Here is a 20,930-nt window from a genome sequence, read left to right on the forward strand (position 1 = left end):
ACTTTTTATTCTTTTTAATTTGCTCTCGGTGATGATATAGTGTTTATGTAGTGTGACATAGTGTGTAGTCTATCAGTGTGTTCTTTTGATGGTTTTTGTTTCCAAATGTCTCTCCTGTTTTCTTGTTCACTTAGACAGTTTTATTGTTATATCCCACATCCACAGGACTTTTTAATGGTCTTCAGTGTTTTTTCAGTGGCCAAAGAGAGGACCGAGTTGAGGTGTATTTGTTTTCCTGGGAGAGCTGCAGAAAGGCCACAGGGCAGGGAATCTAACAACCAAAGATTGAGACTTTACTTTGTGACTTTGATCATACTGATAAGCCCTGGTTTAAGTGATCTATTCAAATATGTGGACAGTAGTTTATAACTGGGTAGACTAATGTTCCTTTATTAATTCATCGCCATATTATTGTGTTAAGTTGCACTGGGTTGGGAGTGGTTGTGTGCGTCACATTTGTGGTGAGCCAATGGCTGTAATGGGGTTGGACTAATTGGAGGCAGGTATAATTGATTGCACTGATACGGTAGTCTACTTATAGCCCAAACTACAAACACCTCTGATGACACGATATGTTGGGGATGGATGGGTTGTGTGCTGTGAATTATATAGTGAACCGTGTTATCTTCTCTCTCTGTGCAGGCCAGGTCCTACTATATGCCGCAGCCTTAAGGCAGCTGTGTTGCAGAGGCCGGAGTGATCACTGGCTATCTACTTACAGGGTGGTGGGTCTCAGAAGACAACTGCTAACCCTGTTGAAGTTAACAAGGTGTGGAGAGCTTTGTGGCATAGTTGGCTCTTGCCTTGGACTGTGTTTTTACTTTATATGCAAATGGGACACTGGGCTGTATCTTCTTTTTGATCATTGTGTTAAAAATTTATTTTAGAATTTCATTGACTGTCATCTTTTTGCCCACGGCTGAGATGGTTGGTCAGAGCTAGAATCTTTTTGTGTCTAACAAGTTTGTTAGTTTCTATCATGATGCCAACTAAACAAGCTGCTTTTGGAACACAGCAGAAGGATACTGAATAACGAGCCCTTTTAGAAAGGTTGGTGGTTTGTTCGGAAGACTGCTGTAAACCTTTCTGAAGGTAAAGGATGGAAAAGAGAGGACAGAGACATGTAGTGGCATGATGAAGATATTCAGACCGACAGATGATCTGGTAATGAAATTAGTGTGGGATTTGGATATATGCTAGCAAATGTAAACATGCCAATCTAGTGACATAGCCTCAGAAACGAGACACGACACAAATGAGCATTTGCAAGCAGTGGCGGTCCTAGCCTGTTTGGCACCCTGGGCAAACACTCCCCCTGGCGCCCTGTTAACTAATTTCACTTCCTCCAGCCTTTGTGTTTGTACTTCTCTATAAACACCTGCTGAAAGCAGCAACTTGGAAAGTTGTTAGGCTGAAGGAGTCCTTTCAGGCTGGTTGGAGGTTGGTTTAGAGGGTTTCCGAATCTCAGCCATGTTGTGACTGATGGAGACGGTCTGCTGCTATTGTTGCTGCCATCTGTCAGAGTTTGGTACATCTCTGTCATATATGAAGTCATGGGTAACGTAATCAGTATGATTACCTGAGCAGGTGAGATTCAGGATTTGATCAGTGTATGCCGATGTTGCACAATCCCTCAGAGGAGATCCTGGCTGAAGACAATCAGAACTAATCTTCCATCTAGATCTCCATGAGAAATTGTGGCTCTTTTTAACAGAAACAGCTGAGCCACAGTCCAGATGTATGCACACAACAGCTGTTTCTTTCAAGCTCCAGTCAGAGCTATACACAGGTCTCCACTCTCTCAGATTTGGCGCTTCCAGTATACCTGTACAGCGACTGGCTCCTCCCACCAACCTGAAATCACTCTCTGAACAGAAAGCAGAGAGTCATCAGTAAAAGAACAAAGTAAGTCTGAACCACATCAAAGCTGCAGCTCCTCTTCTACCTGAGCAGGTGAGTCCAACAGCTTTGCCAGGTGAGCAGCTGTTTGTAGCTGAGGCTGAGCTTCTACAGTCCAGGAGAGCAGACTCATGGCCTCCACACTGGAACTCTTTGCTCCACACTGGAGCCTCCACTTCTCCATAGAGCGCCCCCTGGAGGACCGAAGGAGGCCCACAGCCGAGCTCCCTACAGACCACCTCTGCATCCTGCTGGTCAAAGTCCGCTTCACACACTGAGGACCAGCTCTGGTTAGACTTCACCTCCAGTCTGCCTGAACACAGACTGGAACCATTCAGCAGCCTGACAGAGTCTGGAGACATCAGAGAAGATCAAACAGAGAGATTAGAGACAGCAGAGACACAAGAAAAAGATGGCAGCAAACAACTATTCACTGATTCAACCTCAGCACAACTCAACATGACTTCATCATTAACAACAGAACGCATCTTTATAACAGGAGATATGTTAGCATCATGTTTATATTTCATCTCCTCAGCGGTTATTAAAGCCCTAGCCTACTGGGATTCTCTTCTGTTGATATGTAGTATTGCCCCTGTCTTGTGGAATCTGTAAACTGAGTGCTGCTGACTCCATTAAGTAGTCAGGAAAAAAAACATGTTGGGTCTTCATCTGTAACAAAACACTGGAAAACCATACACAACAGCTGAAAGACAAGACAAAGGAAAGTACCTAAATAAAGATAAAATGTTGCTATTTGTTTGTCTGTACAAGTGAGTGACAAAGAGAGAAAGTGAGAAAGAGAAATGTGGCTGTATATGAGTTTCTGTCATGAAGCATACTACAAAATTAGGGTAAGACATTGCAACAATGAACCCAAGAGCCAGAGGCTGACAGGAAAAGACCCCAGAGGCCCTGGCAGGCCACAACCACCCAAGAGTGGGGGGCTCTTTGCCTCCAGTGTACCTGCACAGGTGAGTTTCAGGATTTGGTCAGTGTAATCTGATGTTGTACATTCCCTCAGAGGAGATCTGGACAGAACACAATCAGAACTGATAGACCACGCAGATTTATATGAGGAATGTCTTTCTTCTACATGAACAGCAGAGCCACAGTCCAGATATTCACAGAAAACAGCTGCTTCTTTCAGGGTCCAGGAATCATGAGAGGCACACAATGGTCTCCACTCTCCCAGATGTTTTGCCTCCAGTGTTCCTGCACAGTGACTGGCTCCTCCCACCAGCCTGACATCATCAGGCTCTAACAGAAAGGAGAGAGTCATCAGTAAAAAAAGTGAATTTACTTCTGGAAATATTTAATGTTAGTGCTGATTCTGGTTGTGTGAGCCTTAATTTCTCTCTGATTTCTCCTTTTACCTGTAGAACTGTGTTTTCCCCCAACCTGGACTCCTGAAGAGAAAAAAAGAGTAAAAACTGTAAGTGTGAAGATGGAATTTGATTGGAGGTGAGATGAGGACAGGAGTAGAGACAGTTACATTTTAGTAAATTTCTGGGACTACAGATGTTGAAAAAAGTCAATAGATATACTAAAATCCATTCAGTTATATCTAACCGATATAAATCTATATATATGTCTATATATAAATCTAACTCAAAATTTGAAATGACAACTTAGAATTCATGGTTCGTTTTAATGATGATTTGCTACAACTAATATATGAACTGTAATGCAGACAGTCTCAGTACATGAGGTCAAAGATGTTTCTGTTCTTTGATTTTCATATCCTGAGATTTTATATAACCATCCACACATATGGACAGATCTTAGCAGGCCAGTGGTTTCTGTCACTTCTGGGAGTAAGGCAGATGGTGAGGAATAGAGTTTCAGTCAGGTTTCAGAGCTCATCACAGCACAGAAACAGCTTTAGTGAAGGTTACAAATGATCTTCTTATGGCCTCTGACAGTGGACTCATCTCTGTGCTTGTCCTGCTAGACCTCAGTGCAGCGTTCGATACTGTCGACCATAATATCCTATTAGAGCGATTAGAACATGCTGTAGGTATTACAGGTACTGCACTGCAGTGGTTTGTATCATATCTATCTAATAGACTCCAATTTGTGCATGTAAATGGAGAGTCCTCTTCACACACTGAGGTCAATTATGGAGTTCCACAGGGTTCAGTGCTAGGACCAATTCTGTTTACATTATACATGCTTCCCTTAGGCAGCATCATTAGAAGACATAGCATACATTTTCACTGCTATGCAGATGACACCCAGCTCTATCTGTCCATGAAGCCAGATAACACACACCAATTAGTTAAACTGCAGGAATGTCTTAAAGACATAAAGACCTGGATGGCCGCTAACTTTCTGCTTCTTAATTCAGATAAAACTGAGGTTATTGTACTCGGCCCTGAAAATCTTAGAAATATGGTATCTAACCAGATTCATACTCTGGATGGCATTACCTTGGCCTCCAGTAACGCTGTGAGGAACCTTGGAGTCATTTTTGACCAGGACATGTCCTTCAACGCACATATTAAACAAATATGTAAGACTGCTTTCTTCCATTTGCGCAACATCTCTAAAATTAGAAATATCCTGTCTCAGAGTGACGCTGAAAAACTAGTTCATGCATTTATTACTTCCAGGCTGGACTACTGTAATTCTTTATTATTAGGATGTCCAAAAAACTCACTGAAAAGCCTTCAGCTAATCCAAAATGCTGCAGCAAGAGTACTGACAGGGACTAGAAGGAGAGAGCATATTTCTCCTGTTTTGGCTTCCCTTCATTGGCTTCCTGTTAAATCCAGAATTGAATTCAAAATCCTGCTCCTCACATACAAGGTCTTAAATAATCAGGCCCCATCTTATCTTAATGACCTTGTAGTACCATATCACCCTATTAGAGCACTTCGCTCTCGCTCTGCAGGCCTACTTGTTGTTCCTAGAGTATTTAAAAGTAGAATGGGAGGCAGAGCCTTCAGTTTTCAGGCCCCTCTTCTGTGGAACCAGCTTCCAGTTTGGATTCGGGAGACAGAAACTATCTCTACTTTTAAGATTAGGCTTAAAACTTTCCTTTTTGCTAAAGCATATAGTTAGGGCTGGACCAGGTGACCCTGAATCCTCCCTTAGTTATGCTGCAATAGACGTAGGCTGCCGGGGGATTCCCAAGATGCATTGAGTTTTTCCTTTCCAGTCACCTTTCTCACTCACTATGTATTAATAGACCTCTCTGCATTGAATCATATCTGTTATTAACCTCTGTCTCTCTTCCACAGCATGTCTTTTATCCTGTCTTCCTTCTCTCACCCCAACCGGTCGCAGCAGATGGCCGCCCCTCCCTGAGCCTGGTTCTGCCGGAGGTTTCTTCCTGTTAAAAGGGAGTTTTTCCTTCCCACTGTCGCCAAAGTGCTTGCTCATAGGGGGTCATATGATTGTTGGGTTTTTCTCTGTATCTATGAAGCGCCTTGAGGCGACTTTTGTTGTGATTTGGCGCTATATAAATAAAATAGAATTGAATTGAATTGAATAAAGTTAGACAAGAAATGTTCCATTCATGTCACAATCACAGTATGCAGGAGGGTTAAGCCAGTCTCTTTTGTGGCTTCAAGACAAAACATTGTAAACTGCTCCTCCTTTGAAGTTTGTGTGTTGTACCTTTCTGACCAGTTGATTTTGTACACTCTTTCAAGATCATTGAGGTCTGTGGACCAAATGCTCCTAGCTGTCCCAAGGATCCACAAAGGAAGTCAGGCCTTTGCTGTTGCTGCTCCTAAACTGTCATGGCCTCCCCAAAATTAGACATTTCTAAAACCTGTTTCAAAACCAACTTTTATTCTCTTCATTTTTGTGAAGGAACATATTTGATACCAAACCAGGACAAGATTGTCTAAAAATAATTTGATTGGTCAGAAAAACTAAAAGTCTGTGAAATGAAAGAGTTCAGAAGACAAGCATTTTCAGGAACATGTTCCTAATAGTATAACAGCAGACGTTTGTTCTGTTTGATTTTGTTCTGTTCACAAGCAGCTGATGCAGTCATTACAGAGCAGTCTATAAGTTTTTTTGCAGTGGACTAAAGTTCATTCCAGCTGGTGGAAACAGCCTTTAGGTGTGTTCAGCTGGTTGTTCAGTGTGGGCTTTAGAGAGAGATGAGATTAGTTTTGTCAGAATGGAATTATTTGAAGTGCCTCAATTCTATGCTTTATATTAACTAAAATGCCATATAACCATATAATGTAGTATTAAGTGGACACGGCCCTGAAAATAAAGGCGTTAGACTATGTGTCCTTGGTGGGTAGAGAGCTGTAGACTCTTGCTCACGCTTGCCTGGGAGAAAGTAGATAACAGGGGACCATCTTCTAGTGGAAAGTTACTGAAACGTTGTTTAGACTAGAGAGGGACCAGCAAATTGATTGATTGTTTGATTGTAATTGATTGTTTATTCTGACAAAAAACAGGAATGGGATATTACACTGTTTTATGATGCATTATACTGCTGATTTATAAGAAATGTTGTTTTCAGAGAATCATGGCCTTATTTGTCTGATTAGAAAGAACAAAACATACTGCACAGGAAGCCAAGGTCATAACTTAGGCTCACTGAGAGAGAGAAAGAATGTGAATGCTTAGTATGAAGGGGGGAGAAGTTTTTCCTTTCCAGTCACCGTTCTCACTCACTATGTATTAATAGACCTCTCTGCATTGAATCATATCTGTTATTAACCTCTGTCTGTCTTCCACAGCATGTCTTTCATCCTGTCTTCCTTCTCTCACCCCAACCGGTTGCAGCAGATGGCCGCCCCTCCCTGAGCCTGGTTCTGCCAGAGGTTTCTTCCTGTTAAAAGGGAGTTTTTCCTTCCCACTGTCGCCAAAGTGCTTGCTCATAGGGGGTCATATGATTGTTGGGTTTTTCTCTGTATCTATGAAGCGCCTTGAGGCAACTTTTGTTGTGATTTGGCGCTATATAAATAAAATTGAATTGAATTGAAATTGAATAAGAGTGTGGGTAACTCAGACATTTTGAGATTTCCCTGTGCACATCTCCCGTCCGGACGTTTGTAATGCTCAAAGTGTTGTATAGAATAAAGAGAATTTTATTGATTAAAGTGATTGTTGATTGAGCATTAAACACAGAGTGTTGTTCTTCCTTCAGCCCAAAGATGAAAGAATTGGGGTATTTAACAGTTTCCTTTAAAACTGGATTACAGCCTGCGTCACTCCTACATTTGTCATGAGTAAAAGCAAAGTGAGTCTAAATTATCATCACTGAATTTGAACCCATGTGACACTGCAGGAATATCAGGATACATAACTGTGAAAAGAATAAAATCTGTCCTAAATTTTCTGAAGGATCTTTTTACTTTTAATGTGTGTGTCAGAGTCCTACCTGAGCTCCGCAGCAGCAGCAGCAGCTGCAGCATCAGCATCAGCAGGTGATCCATGTCCAGGTAGAAGTCTCCCTGTCTGCTCTTTGTTCTGATCGTCACCTGTGCCATCCTCAGTGTTTACCTGTTGCACTTTTACTCAGCTTGTTGTCTCCACTTGAACTGAGTGCAGAATCACAGACAGTTAGCTCTGATCCATGATCAGCTTCTGCCTCGATTTACTTTCTCTTTAAGTTTCATAACATTTCAGTAAAGTTGAGCTGCTGAACTCTGAGACACATCATCAATCTGTGAGGAAAACCACAGGGAAAAAAGAGGTGTTACTGTTGATCCATGACGTGGTCACGAGGGAATACAATGATGTGTTGATTATTGTTAAATGAGCCAGCCTAACTGTTGAAAACAGTACTATGCATCAAAAAAGAGAAATGTTGCTTTGTAAGTTCACATCTGAAGATCAATGTTTATGTAAAATCCTAACTCTGTTAGGATTTTACATAAACAGAGCTCCAAAGACAGAAAGCTCCAAAGTTGTTCCTGGGATCTGCTGGAGCCACCCGCCTAGTTTGGGAGTCACTGCACCTAGTACTCCGATTAATTTTTCTTAAAACACAAACTCACAACAAAGTAGAATTTAGAGAGGAATATTTAACCAATCTACTCCCTCGGACTCAAACCGTTTTAGTAGTATTTTCTCGAGATCGTCTCTGAGCGCTTGGTATTTCTCAAGCTTCTCGTGTTCCTTCTTCCTGATGTTGCTGTCATTCGGAACCGCTACATCGATCACTACGGCCGTCTGGTTCTTTTCGTCTACCACAACTATGTCTGGTTGATTAGCCACCACCATTTTGTCCGTCTGTATCTGGAAGTCCCACAGGATCTTAGCTTGGTCATTCTCCACCACCCTAAGGGGCGTCTCCCATTTTGACCTTGGGACTTCCAGGCCGTATTCGGCACAGATGTTTCTGTACACTATGCTGGCCACTTGGTTATGGCATTCCATGTATGCCCTGCCTGCTAGCATCTTACACCCTGCAGGTATGTGCTGGATTGTCCCAGTGGCATCTTTCCACAGCCTGCACCTGGGGTCTTACTCTGTGTGATAGACCTCAGCCTCTATGGATCTTGTGCACAAAGCTTGTTCCTGTGCTGCCATGATTAGTGCCTCTATGCTGTCTTTCAGACCAGCTTTGTCCAGCCACTGGTAGGACTTTTGGATATCAGTCACTTCTGCTATCTGCCGGTGGTACATACCATGTAGGGGCCTGTCCTTCCACGAGGGTTCCTCATCTTTCTCCTCTTTCTTGGGTTTCTGCTGCCTGAGGTGTTCACTGAGCACAGGGTCAGTTGGGGCCATCTTACTGATGTATTTGTGGATGTTTGTTGTCTCTCCTGGACCGTGGTGCTGACACTCACCAGTCCCCAGCCTTCTTCCTTCCGCTTAGCGTACAGCCTCAGGGTGCTGGACTTGGGGTGAAACCCTCCATGCATGGTCAGGAGTTTCCTTGTCTTGATTCAATTCAATTCAATTCAATTCAATTTTATTTATATAGCGCCAAATCACAACAAAAGTCGCCTCAAGGCGCTTCATAGATACAGAGAAAAACCCAACAATCATATGACCCCCTATGAGCAAGCACTTTGGCGACAGTGGGAAGGAAAAACTCCCTTTTAACAGGAAGAAACCTCCGGCAGAACCAGGCTCAGGGAGGGGCGGCCATCTGCTGCGACCGGTTGGGGTGAGAGAAGGAAGACAGGATAAAAGACATGGTGTCCATGGCTTCTATCTCCTCCTTTGGCCAGCATATTATCCCGACAGGGTATCTGATCACGGGTAGGTGTTACCGTTCAGCGAACTTCTCAGGACTTGCCTGACCCTCTGCAGGTACTTGGTGGTTGCAGCTTTTCGAGCGACCTCTTCATGGTTCCCATTTGCCTGTGGGATCCAGAGGTACGTGTAGCTGTCCTCTATGTCTGTATTGTTGCCTTCTGGTAGTTTGATCCCCTCAGTTCTGACTACCTTCCCTCTTTTTGTTATCATCCGACTTAATTTCTGCAGTCTGAACGGCATTCAAATGTTATTGCTGTATATCCTGGTGGTGTGGATCAGTGAATCGATGTCTCGTTCACTCTTGGCATACAGCTTGATGTCATCCATGTACAGGAGGTGGCTGAGAACTGCTCCATTCCGTAGTTGGTATCCGTAGCCAGTCTTGTTAATGATCTCACTGAGGGGGTTCAGGCCTATGCAGAACAGAGAATCTCTTTGGTAGATCTTTGGTAAATCTCACTCATGAGGAGATTTTTGAAAAACAGTAAAATCCAAAAAAGGTGGAAGAGATTCTGCGGTGAAGACAACAGGGGTGTATGACGTGGTCTGCCCCTTTCAACCTACAGCAGCGTTGGAACGGACGAGAGATCGGCGATGGAATTATGACTCTTTAAACACCACAGACACAAGGAGCCCGGACCCTGATTAAAACTGACTGACAAATTACTTGTGCACATTTTTTATAACATTTAGGCAATTTCTTTACTGTGCCGTAGATCCTCATTCTTCTCAGTAAGCAAAGATGATTGGACATGAGCAAAAGGGGGTGAGGGAATAGCCAAGTGAGGATGCACAGTGTGAACTTGTTTCTGATTCTGATACTGGTCACATTATTTTACCTTATAAAGCCCACAAGGGTGACTGCTTCACACCACCCTATTCAAGCAGTTAAACAGATGGTAACTCAGGAAGTGGGGAAAGCATTCACACCAGGAGAGTCCCTCAGGTATAGGAAAGTAGTTCTGCCCCAGGATGAAGGAGAGCTGTGATGTGATCTCCCAGTGGAGAGATCAAAAGGGGGATTGTTGAGAATGATAGATTAATAAATATAAATTATAATTAAAGAGACTATAGTTTGGGATTGCTTGTAATATTGCAATATTACAATTAATGGGATGGGTGTAATAACACAAATAGAGGAGATTCCTGGAATTGGAACAAAGAACTGGGGTGCAGAACAGCCAATCCCCACCCCCAGGACAGGAAGCCACAGGTACAAGCCTGGGGGAGGGCATCCCCAAGGTGAACAATAAAGAGAAGTGAGAGTAGTGGAAGAGTACTGAGGAGGGGTGCCAAAGGACAGCAATGCTCCTCAGATCAGCCTTTAGATAGGACTGTAGCGTGCTGATCTCCATATGCATCTGTAAGGGAAATGGGTGATAAAAGAATTTTGTGAAACTTGGTAGAATCTCTGTGTAATCTCTACCAATGCAATCCTTGACACGAAGCTCTCTATGCACTATTTTTAAGCTAATCTAAAGGCCACATGAAGTTTGGAGATTTGCAGAAAGTTGATGACCTCTATACACAGCTGACCCCGCTCTGAGATTTTATGTGATCTACCACACGCTGGCTGAGTTGCTTTTGTTTCCAATCGCTTCTACTTTTTTAGAATGCAACTGACAACTGAGTGTGGAATATTTAGTAGTGAGGAGAAATCAAAACTGGACAGGTGGCATTCTTTCACAGCAACAAGCTGAAATTCACTGAGCTCCTGAGAGCAGGCCATTCTATTACAGATGTTTGTAGAAGTAGTCTGCATTAAGGGAATACTTTGGGTAATATAGTATTGCTTTTCTTTGTCAAGCCATCTTCCTAGGTTTTGGTTTCTCCAATGTATGATTCATGGTAATCCTCTCAACACTTCACCATGTATATTATATTACTCTGTTGACCTGATCTTTGGGATGAAACAGTTTTTGGCATAACATTTTTTGGGTTTGAAAGCCACAGAGACCCGGTGTTTAGAGAAAATGTATCTCAGTTGTTCTGATACATAAGGGATCACTAAAGGCAGCAGTTGTCCTTCTTCTCTCCTGGATTGCCTGGAGCTTTTTTTTTTGGTGCCTTCCCAGCTTTGACAAATGTCCTGCTGGGATAACCCCCTTTACTTGGGGCCTTATTGACACAATGTTCTTCTGCTTCCCTGGCTGCTGTGTCTGTGGTGATGGTGTTTGCTTTGTGTCTTAGCGTCCTGATGACACCCAGTTTGTGCTCCATTGGATGGTGAGAGTCAAACCTTAAATACTGATCTGCATGCGTTAGAGTTGGATGTCTCGAGACCACTTTTACGTGGTTTTGGTCTCGGTCTTGGTCTCGACGGACTTTTGTCTTGATCTTGTCATGGTCTCGACGGACTTTGGTCTCGGTCTTGGTCTCACTGTCTCTGTCTTGCTTTCTCAAATCGACATAGTGTTCGGGAGATTTGGAGTCAACCATCGGCGGAGCGGGGTGGGGGGTGGCTTACTGGGCTTAAGCCCGGGTCATTTTTTCAGAAGCCCGAGGTCTTTTGGAGTGTAATTTGTTTCATAGTTAGATGCCTGACTGACAACTGTATAAAACAAAAACTACACACAATATTCGAAGCACATAGTGCACCGTTGTAAATTCCCCCTGATTTTGGTGTGATCCGAGCTTGGACACTAGGCGACTGAGCACAGCACTTACACATGTGAGCGAGGGGGGAGAAGCTGCTGCCTGCGAGTTTGCTGCAGACAGAGGAGAGCTTAAGTTTGACCAGGTACTAAAGCAAATCATTCGTACTGTACAAATAATGTAAATATGACGGTGTATCACAAAAGATTGATATCAAACTGATCACGTGACCCATATTACGTTACTTGCTCTTCGAGTGAATCAACAAATGGCGAAATGAAAAGCCGAACAACAACAATGCTGTTGTTTTTTTAGAGAGTCTTAGAGTGTGTTTATTTCATATTTTCAGTTGTTACCCTCCACGGCTAAATAAAGCACTTTAAATTGGTTTCAGTTATGTACTGATGAACACAACAATGGACATAAGGGGCTTCTTTCAAAGAAAAAACTCTGGTAGATGTTATTTTATATATTATGCTTTGTATGTTGTTCAGTATATTTCTATGCAAAACAAGAGGAATTTCAATACACAGCAGTATATTCACAGCTGAAACCAGATATTTACATAGACTTTAGGAAGAAAACATAAAAACATTTTTTTTTACTGTTAAATGTCAATTTAGAGTAAACTTGTTTTGTTTAAGATAAATAAATGTTGAAATATTTTTTGAATTAGTTAAATGTCAGAATGAAAAGAGAGAGCTGCCTATTTTTTTTATCACTTTCATCAAATTTAGGAGTACATATACACTAAGTTTATTGTTAATTAATAAGAAAACTCCAGAGGATTCCATTCTGAGCTGAAGAAGCTTCTGATAGGTTAGTAGAGTCCATGTGAGTAAATTGGTGGAACACCTGTGGATGCATATAAGGCAAAACACAGAGCCTGTTTCTTTGAAATGGGAAAATCAAGAGATGTCAACCAAAACACCAGGAAAAGAACTGTGGAGCTCCATAAGTGTGGCTCAATTTTGAATACAATTTGGTGCCATTTGCAATTAAGAAATACAGACAATTTCTCTCTATCTGGTTTCTCTCTAATATCTGGTTTCCACTGTATATTTGATGATGTTGGTGTTTGGTTTGATTGTCAGCACAGAGAGGGAGAGAGAGGAACAGAGAGGGAGAGAGAGGAACAGAGAGAGAGATGGAACAAGAGCAGGTGAGACACACATGTTAGTCAAATGGTTGTTTGCCAAAACTCATCAGAACATGAATCCAGTACCTAATGTACCTTTTTAGATACCATTTGTTACTTTTCAAATTCTATATTTATTAAGTTTTGCAGGCTTGTTTGCACAACAAGGCTAAATAATGATATGAACTTTTCTGAATCTAAATAGTGGACTTTGGTAGAATTAAAAAATAAGTGTAGTGCAGGTCTATGATGATTTTCAGTGCTACTATCATCTAGTTTTGATTCTGGTTCTGTCTTGGTTAAGTCCTAAGTAGTCCTGATTTTTGAACTGTTGTAGTCCTGTTTTAATTCCGGATCAGTTCTGGGTCTGGTTGAATTGGGGTTTAGTCCTCGTGTCTTGATACAGCCCCGATTTTGTTCTGCCTTGCTGCTTAATTAAAAAACTAGTTTAAGGTGTCCTGCATATGTGATATATTTTTTCCTATATGAAGTCATTCTTTTTTGAGCAAAACTCAAAACTCAGCCTAATAATCTTTCAGTCATTTCTACCCTCACTTAATTTCCTTTCGCTGCTCAGCTCTCACACAGTGGCTCAGCTATGCTCCAATCCCTCCATATTGTGGCCAATCACATGCGAGGATATAGGATAATATCATTGTGTGAAAAACAGAGAGGGTGATGGATGCGACAGTCAAGTGGAGCGTGCGTCTGTCCTCTCAGTAAGTGAGTGAGACAGTAGGCAGCCGTGAGGAGGGCTGTGCAAAAGCAAAAACACATAAATATGCCTTTACACCCGTAAACGAAGCAGCATCTGGCTGCAGTTTAAAGACTTTTTTGTCTTGGTCTTGGTTTAGGCGGTCTTGACTACAAGTCTAGTATGCGTTGGTTTACGGTAAGTAAGTAAGTAAGTAAGTAAGTAAGTAAAGTTGATTTATTAAGCGCTTTTCATAGACAGGTAGTCACAAAGCGCTGCACACAGAGATTAAAATAAACAGTACGATAAATAGCAAAATGCACAATATACACAATATAGAGTTTAAATGTAAATTAAAATATAAAAATGTAAAAAGCATTGGTCAACAGAAAGCTTGTTTAAACAGTAAAGTTTTTAACTGTTTTTTAAAGGATTCCACAGAGTCAACCAAACGTAGTTGTAGAGGTAGACTGTTCCACAGCCTTGGTGCCACAGACTGAAAGGCTCTGTCCCCTTTCGTCTTCAGACGTGTTCTGGGAGCAACCAACAAACTCTGAGTCTGTGAGCGGAGACGGCGAGCAGTAGTGTATTTTGTGAGAAGCTTGGATAAATAATCTGGGGCTTGGCCATTTAGTGCTCTGTACGTTAAAACAATAATTTTAAAACGAATTCTAAAATCTATTGGGAGCCAATGTAAAGAACATAAAATAGGAGTGATGTGAGCTCGCTTGCTAGAGCGAGTTAGTAGTCTGGCTGCTGCGTTTTGTATAGCTTGGAGGCGAGAAAGAGATGATTTATCCAAGCTGGTAAACAGGGAATTACAATAATCTAAACGCGATGACACAAATGCATGGACAATTTTTTCCAGTTCAGCTAAGGAGACCATATGTCGCAGTTTAGAAATATTCCTTAAATGAAAGAAACAGGAACGAGACAGAGATTTTACGTATGAGTCAAGGCCCAAAGAAGAGTCAAATATTACTCCAAGATTTCGAATATTTGGCTTAGCAGAAGAACAGAAAGGGGCAAGAACCTGACTGATTTTAGAATATAGATCAGGAGGAGCTATGATCACGGTCTCTGTCTTGTTCATGTTTAAAACAAGGTAATTGTTAGAAAGCCAATCAGAGATTTGAGTTAAAGCCTGGACTAGGGTGGACAGCCTATCCAGCTGATGAGGCTTAAAGGACATATACAGCTGAATGTCATCGGCATAGAAATGATAAGACAGGTCACTAAAAGACTGAATAATGCCAGCTAAAGGAAGCATATAAAAAGAAAATAATAATGGACCCAAAACTGAACCCTGTGGAACCCCACAGGTTAGGGCAACAGTGTTAGAGGAGAACCTATCAGTCCTAACAGAAAAACTCCTGTCTGATAAGTAGGAAGAAAACCAGTCTAAGGCGGTGCCAGATATACCAGGCAGACCCTTCAGCCTGTTGAGTAGGATTTTGTGGTCGATGGTATCGAAGGCTGCGCTAAGATCTAGCAAAATGATCACGGAACAATTTCCTGCATCAGATGCCATTAGTAGATCATTATAGACCCTTAAGAGAGCGGTCTCCGTAGAGTGCTGCTTTTGAAAGCCAGACTGAAAAGGGTCAAAAATCTGCAATCGGCATAGTAAGGACCTGAACTGATTTTCTACAATCTTTTCTAGTAATTTATTTATAAATGGCAATCTTGAAATAGGACGATAACTACTAGGGGAGGTAGGATCTAGATTCTGTTTTTTTAACAGAGGGGTTACCTCAGCATGTTTAAAATAGGACGGAACACAGCCTTGCCTCAGTGAATTGTTGATGATGGATAGTAATGTGGGACCAATGCTGGTGAGAGTCCCAGACAGGACAAAGGGAGGTAATATATCTAAGGAGCATGATGAGGATTTCATTTTACCTATTACTGCAATTAAGTCATTGAGTGTGATTGGAGAAAAGGAAGTAAATGACCCGGGACAACAAGGGGCATCTTCATAAGGGGAGGCACTTGAGGAGATTTTGGATCTCAAGTCCATCACCTTATTTACAAAGTAATTGAGGAAAGTGCTACAGTCTTTGTCAGAAAGTAACACAGCATGCTGAGTTGGAGGAGAAACAATACTATTGATAGTATCAAATAGAATTCTTGGGTTATTTTTATGACGATTTATGAGATTATTGAAGTAAGAGGATCTGGCCTCTTTAACTGACTCATTATATAAGTGAAGAAAACGGTACACAACAGCTTTTAAAATTCACCCATTACTGATGAGAATCTCACAGTCTAAGAAGGGTAACCTGCCACTTTTCCTATCCTCCCTGGTGAATCTGATGTGTTGGTCCACTGAGTTCACATGATCAGTAAATTGTGGTATGTCCTGAGATTTGATTTTCAACCAGCTGTCATTCAAATACCTGTTCCAGGGTAAGATAACAGAGCCCTCTTTTCCACTTCTTCCATGTACAAGTTGGCCACAATGGGTGAAAATGTAGCATCATACGATTGTTTCATCTGCTTCCATAATGATATCTCTCACCTTCTCTACAAAAAGTGTTCTGGATGAGGTGTTTAGAGCTGCCTACCAACCGGTTGAGAATCAAAGCCACAAACTTAAAGATGATATAGGTTACCAAGACAATTGGTCTTAAAGGTACACATCCTGTTTATCCTCAAATCATACAGACTTCCCCTGGGTATAGCCTGCAGTATGAGGTCTGGTCAATAGTAAAGATGGCACGATACCACTTTTTTATGTCTGATACCGATACCGATATCATAAATTTGGTATACCAATATGAATCCGATATAGTGTGTTTTTTAATCAATAAAACTGTTTTTTTTAATATCTTGCCGCTTTTTGTATAAGTTCATACTCAAGTTAAAAAACAAAACAAAACACTAAAGCTATTCTGTTATTCCTGTATGTAAAAAATACACTGCACCCAAAATATTTCATAGTTCAGCAACACTGATCAATCTAATAAAGTTAAACCTGCACCATCCTTCCTATTCTGGTATTTTAAAGAGTAAGCAACCTAACTAATAGGGTTGCAAACTCCCAGCAAAAAAATAAAAAATAAAAATAAGGAACCACCCCCCACCTCATGATGCTTAATCGACGTAATCAACTTTAATTTGATGCAGTGTGAAAAAAATGCCCAGAAATAAATTATTTTTCAAGAATAATTAAATAGATTCAACATCTTTCTTCAACAGAATTGCAGAGGGCACAGATGGTACCTTCCCAAAGGAAAAAGTACTATAGCTTACTAGGGTACATTAGACTTAACAGTTACTATATACAGTAATGGACTTCTATTCATTTTACATCAGATTAAAACTTTGGGTGTAAGACTCAGATAATTATTTAATAAAAACTAGACATTTTAAATGAGAATAAGAAAGAAAAGTATGTCTTTGTGCCCCCTTTTCCCTGCTAATGCCCTATCGGCCCCCTGGCTAAACTTTGCAAGACCCGCCCCTGCACAGTTACCAGCAGTCAGCTACCTAGAAAAGGATCCTGGTGTAGAAAGTAATATTAAATAAATTCTAACAACAGCTTATCAAGCTTAAACGTGCTGGTGTTGTTCAGCCGCTGGATTCCTCTTTCTGGTGCAAAGTGGGCGATAAAAAAACAAGAGAAACGGACTTGCGGCAGAAAAGCTGATCAGCTGATCATTGATCAGTTTCACGATTGAAGTAGCAGCAGGGGAGGCAGGGAGAGAGAGGCAGTCGCTCCATATATCGGTTGTTAAGCTTAACGCGGGAATGCTTTACAAACACTCAGAGATGAACTTACACACTTGCTTTACTTCTCTCTGGGATCACTTCCTCTGAGATGAAATGCCGGTGTCGTGCCAAAGTAGGTATCCCTGACAGAATTTGTTTCCCCTGTGCTGGGAGCTTGCAGGAAGTACTGATGTTTTCATTTTGTGAAAAAGTGAAAAATTAGTATCGTTACGTTACCATTCAGTTTGAGGGTTACAACAGAAAATTATATATTTATTGCTCACGGGGTATCAGATGGGATTATTTTAATAAACCATTAACATTTTGGCTGATAACTATTTTTATTCTCCTGTAACTTTACTATATAAAGAGCTAAATCCTCCAAAGTTTCAGGAGTAATGCGTCATAATAAGAAGTGTTTGTGAACGAAAAATCAGCAATGTGGGATACTGTTTGTCTGTGATTTACACAGGGGGAACAAATTGTGGCAGGATCAGCCTGATATTATTTGTATCCCACTATAACTTTGTTGTATAAAGAGCTAACATCTCAAAAATGTCAGGAGTAGTTAGTCATTATAAGAAGTGTTTGTAAACTAAAAATCGACAATGTGGGATACTGTTTGTCCGTGATTTGGACAGTCCAGCATGTGCTCCCAACGCAGGGGAAACAAATTCTGTCGGGGATACCTAGTTTGGCACGACACCTGATTGGTAGCGAGGCTACAAATACACACAGCCGCTCTATCACATGAGGCATACTGCTGCAACGTGCTACGGTTATGAGCCGAGTTACGCCATGTCGCAAGTTTTGTGAGGTGCTTTTTTGATATTTAATGGATCGGATTACATTTTTTTATTTCTCTCCGATATCCGATCCAGTAATTTACGTCAGTATCGGACCGATACCGATACGTAATGTCGGATCGGTTCATCTCTAGTCAATAGTGTTGTCCTGTTCTAACTGCTTCAATCTATCGCCCTCTTCCTGTATCTACAACTTGGATGTTGTTTCAGGTGCTTATAAGTATTTTGTCGCTAAGCAGTGACAAAATGTTTTCATGATAGTCTGTCTGGTTTAGCAAAACTGTGGATTTATACGTGTATACCTTTGTTGATGATGTTGTTTTCCTGACTACATGATTGGAGTACCTTCAGCATGAGATCACAACAACAGTGAGCTCAAGGTGTTTTATATCGTAAGATAAAGACCCTACAGCATTAGAGAGAGAAGCCCAGTAATCAGTTAGCCCCTTGTGAGCAACAAGCTACACCACATTCAACAGTCAGGCAGCTCTCCTTCCCTGTTTTTTTCTGCCTCACAGGTTTGTCAAAGCAATTGGTCGACAGCTGTAACGTAATGTTCTTGTGATTACAGCCTGAACAGGAAGCTCCAAGCTTGTCACTGGGGTTTCTTCTGTGTGTTAAACAAGTATGCTTTTATCCAAACCTGATTACGTGTGGTCAATTGGCACCAGCCGAACACATTTAGGAAGTTAGTGGCTGCAGAGGGGTGTAACAAAGGCCGCATAATGCAAAAATATGAAATGGATGAAGAAAATATGGCTATGCATGTGCAAACTGTTTTAAAAACCAGAGAAGCTTTAAAGGACAACAATTGTACTTTACTTTCACAACAATGTTTCACTGCAATGTTTCACAATGGCAGGGTGTGATAAATTGCTCTAAAAAACGCCTCCAGTGTATTATGGAATTTAAAATAGACTTTAAAAACATATGACATCACTTTACTTTCTGCCTCTACTCGCACATTTTTTTATCAATTCAAAAACTTTCATGAGGTCACAAATTCAGACTCTGTGACAGACTGAATTGATAAAAAATCCACTTTCATTGTGATTAATGGAGATCCAAAGTCCAGAAAACAGGGAAGAACAGCAAATGTCAGGATAAGCAACATGATGCAGAGACAGAGACTAAACAACAGGAAGCAACTGCTGTCATACAAAACTCAGAACTCCAAACACCAGAAATACAAGAATCCAAAAACAAAAAACAGAAACATTTTTTTTCATTACTGAGTAACATCACTCTTATTAAGATTGTTATTAACTGACTGTTTTTAATGAATGTGAGAATACTTACCGGAATTTTTCAGGATAAAGGTACTTATTGTGTTTTAAAGATTTCCTGAGTGTCCCTGAGCCCACGCTTGTGTGTTCTGGCCTCACAGCTGTGCAGCTGTTACTGACATGAAAGGAAATTAATGACCTACACATGAAAATACTCTGAGGTCTCTTGAGAAGGTTTGTTCTCTGCAAAGATTTTGTTTTGGAATTCAGCTTCTTTCAGCTGCAGGGTCGACAAGCAGATCCACATGTTTGATTTTGGTGGAGTTAACAGTAAAAAATGTACTAAAGTTTAATCAAGTACAAACTTAGAGAACTGATGGTTATAAGTGATGGATTTAGACCTTTTATAGTTTAACATTTATAAGAATCTGACCTGCTGCCATGAATTTCCTCTTACTTAATGTTTTCTTTGGCTTTCCTTTGCCTTTTTTTTCTCTGACTGCTGCAATTTAAGCCGCACAGAAGTTTAATAAGCATCAGTTTAAATATTACAAAGTAAAGTAATTAAATGCCAGTTTGTAAAAAATAGTCTACAAAAACATCAACACTGTTTCAGTAACTGTAATCTGTTGCTTCAGTCCCAGAGGAGTGACGGAGTAACTGTGGGAACCATATGGGAACACAGAAACACAATTAAACCTGAAAAACAACCAAACAGTTTAAGGACTCACCTGTGGAAGGATTCAAGGAAAAGAGATCAGCAAACAGACTCAGATATTCAGAGCAGAGCTTTGTAGAGGACAGAGCTGCTTCACAGATCAGTCTTTGGACCTGATTTTGTATTTTGTCTGTTCTGTCTCTGTCTGCACTGCTCGCTTCCTTCCTCAGACCGCTGTGCTGTGGACCTGTCTGTTCACACTGCAGCAGAAATATACCAAAGCACCACCCACTGAAACTATGTGAGACGTATATAGTGTGTCATCTGAGCCTCAGCAGAACGTTTGAATGGATGGCTGTGCATTTTGCACCCCTTTCTTAAAGTACTGAGGTTCTCTGGAGGAATATCTTCATGGTTTTATTTTGCCTCTGATGTCAAACAGCTGCTGATGGTGCTGGTTGGAGCTCTGAGAGAAAACAAAGGCTGAGCCTATGAAGGTTTCATCAGCAGGAATGAAACAGAGCATCCAAGCTGAGAAGAAAGAACACATTCAGCCTCAGCCAGTAGCAACTTTCTCTTGTTTCAGACTCTCAGCTGTCTTTCTTCCTGCTGCCTGGCACGTCCATCTTCATCATCCTTTTTCCAGTATTTCCTCCCTCCCTGCTCTGTACATGTCCTGACCCTTTCAGCCTCTCTGACTCTGAGCTGTCCCTCTGATGAACTCATATCTAAATCTTCAGCTCGCCCTTCCGTCTTTTTGTCAGTGCAACTGTCTCCAAGCCACACATCACAGCAGCTCTCACTACTGTCTGTTATGGCTCTAGCAGAGCCTGCTTTGTTGTTTGGCTGTGTGGGTGGGTCCTGCCCTCTGTCCAGCCTTTGGTACCACCTCTCTGAGCAGCTGTTTCTACTTAGCAAACATGCCAGAGAGAGAAGAGCTCCAGTGTCAGATAGTGATGGGAATTCCGGCTCTTTCTAGAGAACTGGCTCTTTCGGCTTGGCTCACTAAAAAGAA

The 20,930-nt window shown here is 41.3% G+C and overlaps 1 protein-coding gene across 3 annotated transcripts in view; it reads right to left on the minus strand.

The window, feature by feature from the left end:
- The window catches only part of LOC146383267 (scavenger receptor cysteine-rich type 1 protein M130-like), a 75,147-nt gene extending 54,440 nt beyond the window's left edge, over nt 1-20,707 (minus strand). For 2 of the 3 annotated variants that reach the window (XM_084936783.1, XM_084936784.1), the window contains exons 1-6: nt 19,989-20,707; nt 7,256-7,541; nt 3,276-3,308; nt 2,866-3,159; nt 1,946-2,251; nt 1,580-1,867 (exon numbers count right to left, since the gene is read on the minus strand). In XM_084936783.1, the coding sequence (XP_084792909.1) occupies nt 1,580-1,867; nt 1,946-2,251; nt 2,866-3,159; nt 3,276-3,308; nt 7,256-7,364 (1,030 nt within the window). In that variant the 5' untranslated portion in view covers nt 7,365-7,541; nt 19,989-20,707. The remainder of the gene's footprint in view (nt 1-1,579; nt 1,868-1,945; nt 2,252-2,865; nt 3,160-3,275; nt 3,309-7,255; nt 7,542-19,988) is intronic. The other variant, XM_084936785.1, reaches the window with a different exon arrangement.
- Between the last annotated feature and the right edge of the window lie 223 nt (nt 20,708-20,930).

The sequence above is a fragment of the Perissodus microlepis genome, chromosome 7, assembly GCF_051167445.1.
Source record: "Perissodus microlepis isolate ML-2025 ecotype Zambia chromosome 7, ASM5116744v1, whole genome shotgun sequence".
Taxonomy (NCBI): Eukaryota; Metazoa; Chordata; class Actinopteri; order Cichliformes; family Cichlidae; genus Perissodus; species Perissodus microlepis.